The sequence below is a fragment of the Myotis davidii genome, unplaced genomic scaffold (assembly GCF_000327345.1).
Source record: "Myotis davidii unplaced genomic scaffold, ASM32734v1 scaffold1181, whole genome shotgun sequence".
Taxonomy (NCBI): domain Eukaryota; kingdom Metazoa; phylum Chordata; class Mammalia; order Chiroptera; family Vespertilionidae; genus Myotis; species Myotis davidii.
The window spans coordinates 93,732-95,349 of NW_006291190.1; the positions used below are offsets into that span (position 1 = coordinate 93,732).

The 1,618-nt window shown below is 57.8% G+C and overlaps 1 protein-coding gene across 1 annotated transcript in view; it reads right to left on the reverse strand.

Annotated features, from left to right (window-relative positions):
- Positions 1-1,284, reverse strand: part of LOC102757524 (cell division cycle protein 20 homolog) — a 14,678-nt gene extending 13,394 nt beyond the window's left edge. Inside the window, 4 exon segments of the mRNA XM_015564342.1 lie at positions 12-520; positions 522-1,011; positions 1,105-1,170; positions 1,173-1,284. Coding sequence (XP_015419828.1) covers positions 12-520; positions 522-1,011; positions 1,105-1,170; positions 1,173-1,284 — 1,177 coding nt within the window.
- Between the last annotated feature and the right edge of the window lie 334 nt (positions 1,285-1,618).

The window sequence follows — 1,618 nt, forward strand, 5'->3', positions numbered from 1 at the left end:
GAGGGTGGAGCACACCTGGGAGTGGGCAGCCACAGCCTTCAGACAGGCCCCATAGCAGACGCTCCAGATGCGAATGTGCCCATCACTGGTGTCCCCTCCAGTTGCCAGTCTATTGGACTGCCAGGGACACCAAGCTGCAGCCCCTTGATGCCGGGTGAATGTCTGCGGGGGAACCCAGCCCGCCTCTAAAGCAGCACGAGGCCACACATTGACCAAGTTACCATTGCCGCCACTGGCCAAATGTCGTCCACCTGGGGTCCAGCGCAGCCCACACGCTTCCTGGCTGTGAGCACTCAGTGTGGCCACATGGTGTGGTGCTACCCGAACATCATGGTGATGGACGTGACCAGAGCGTGAGCCACTGGACAGTATGTAGCTATTCCAACACAGGGAGCCCACTCGGGCAGAATGACTGGTCATGTTCCGAGGCCGCTTCTGCACATCCCATAGCTGAACCTCAGCGCTGCTGGTGCCCACAGCCAGGTAGCTGCCCTCTTTGATCCAGGACACAGAAGAAACAGTTTCCAGGCTGCTCCATCTGCAGCAGCTGCAGGGCATCGCCAGTGCTGGTGCTCCACAAGTACACACTGTGGTCCAGAGCCACGGCCAGCACATTCCCCGAGCTCCAATCCACCCGGTTCAGGTAATAGTCATTGCGGATTTCAGGGGCATCCAGGATCTGGTCCGGCAGGGAAGGGATGTAATGGCAGGTCCTCTTGCTGGAGCCAGGCATGGCCTTCTGGCTGTAGAGGACTTTCAGTCTGTTCTCGTAACCCTCTGGAACTTTTTGTGGTTTCCCGCTGAGCCGAAGGATCCTGGCTTCCTCCACGTCAAAACCGTTCCGGTTCAAAGCCCAGGCTTTCTGATGCTCCTTCTTGGTGGGCGTCTGGCTGTTTTCCGAACGGTTCTCCTTACTCAGGAGGAAGCTGGCCACCTCCATCTGGGCCGCACTGCGATGGGGGATAGAGCGTCCCCGCCAGGGGATGGTCTGAATCTTGGAGCCAGATTTGCCTAGGGTGGAGAGGGACGCAGACAATCCCACTTGCCTCCCGAGGGAGGGGACCCGCAGGCCGCTGTCAGCCGTGCCCCGCCGCACCCACTGACCCGGAGTGCGGCCCAGGGTCCTGCCGGGGGCGTGGGACCGATTGGCTGCCTGCATGGGTGAGGGGGCGGCCCCGAGGGTTCCTTAGCTTTGCGCAGCCAGCGTGAGAGGGGCACATTGGCGATGGGGGTGTCCAGCTGCAGCAGAGAGTGCAGGTCACTCTCGAACATGAACTGCGCCATGGGAGTGAAGCGGTTGCAGGGAAAATGTGCCCCCCAAGCCCTGTCTGGAATGTTGGGGTCCAACACTAACAGGTCCAGGGGTTCCCAAAGGTGTGGATGGAGTCGACAAAGAAGGAACGACACGGAGACAGGGTTCAGTTGATCAGCAGCCTAGCCAGGTTCTCTAGCCAGGATCTCCAGCCAAGTTCTGTGTCTTATTGTATTGTTACATCTGTATTTATACCAGTTGATTTTAATCCTATCAATCTCTATTCCAAAGGTTAGGGAGTTTCTTATCTCCATTCCAGGGAGTAAAGATTATGTAGCTTAAGCGTGATTGTTCGTAGTTAAAGTG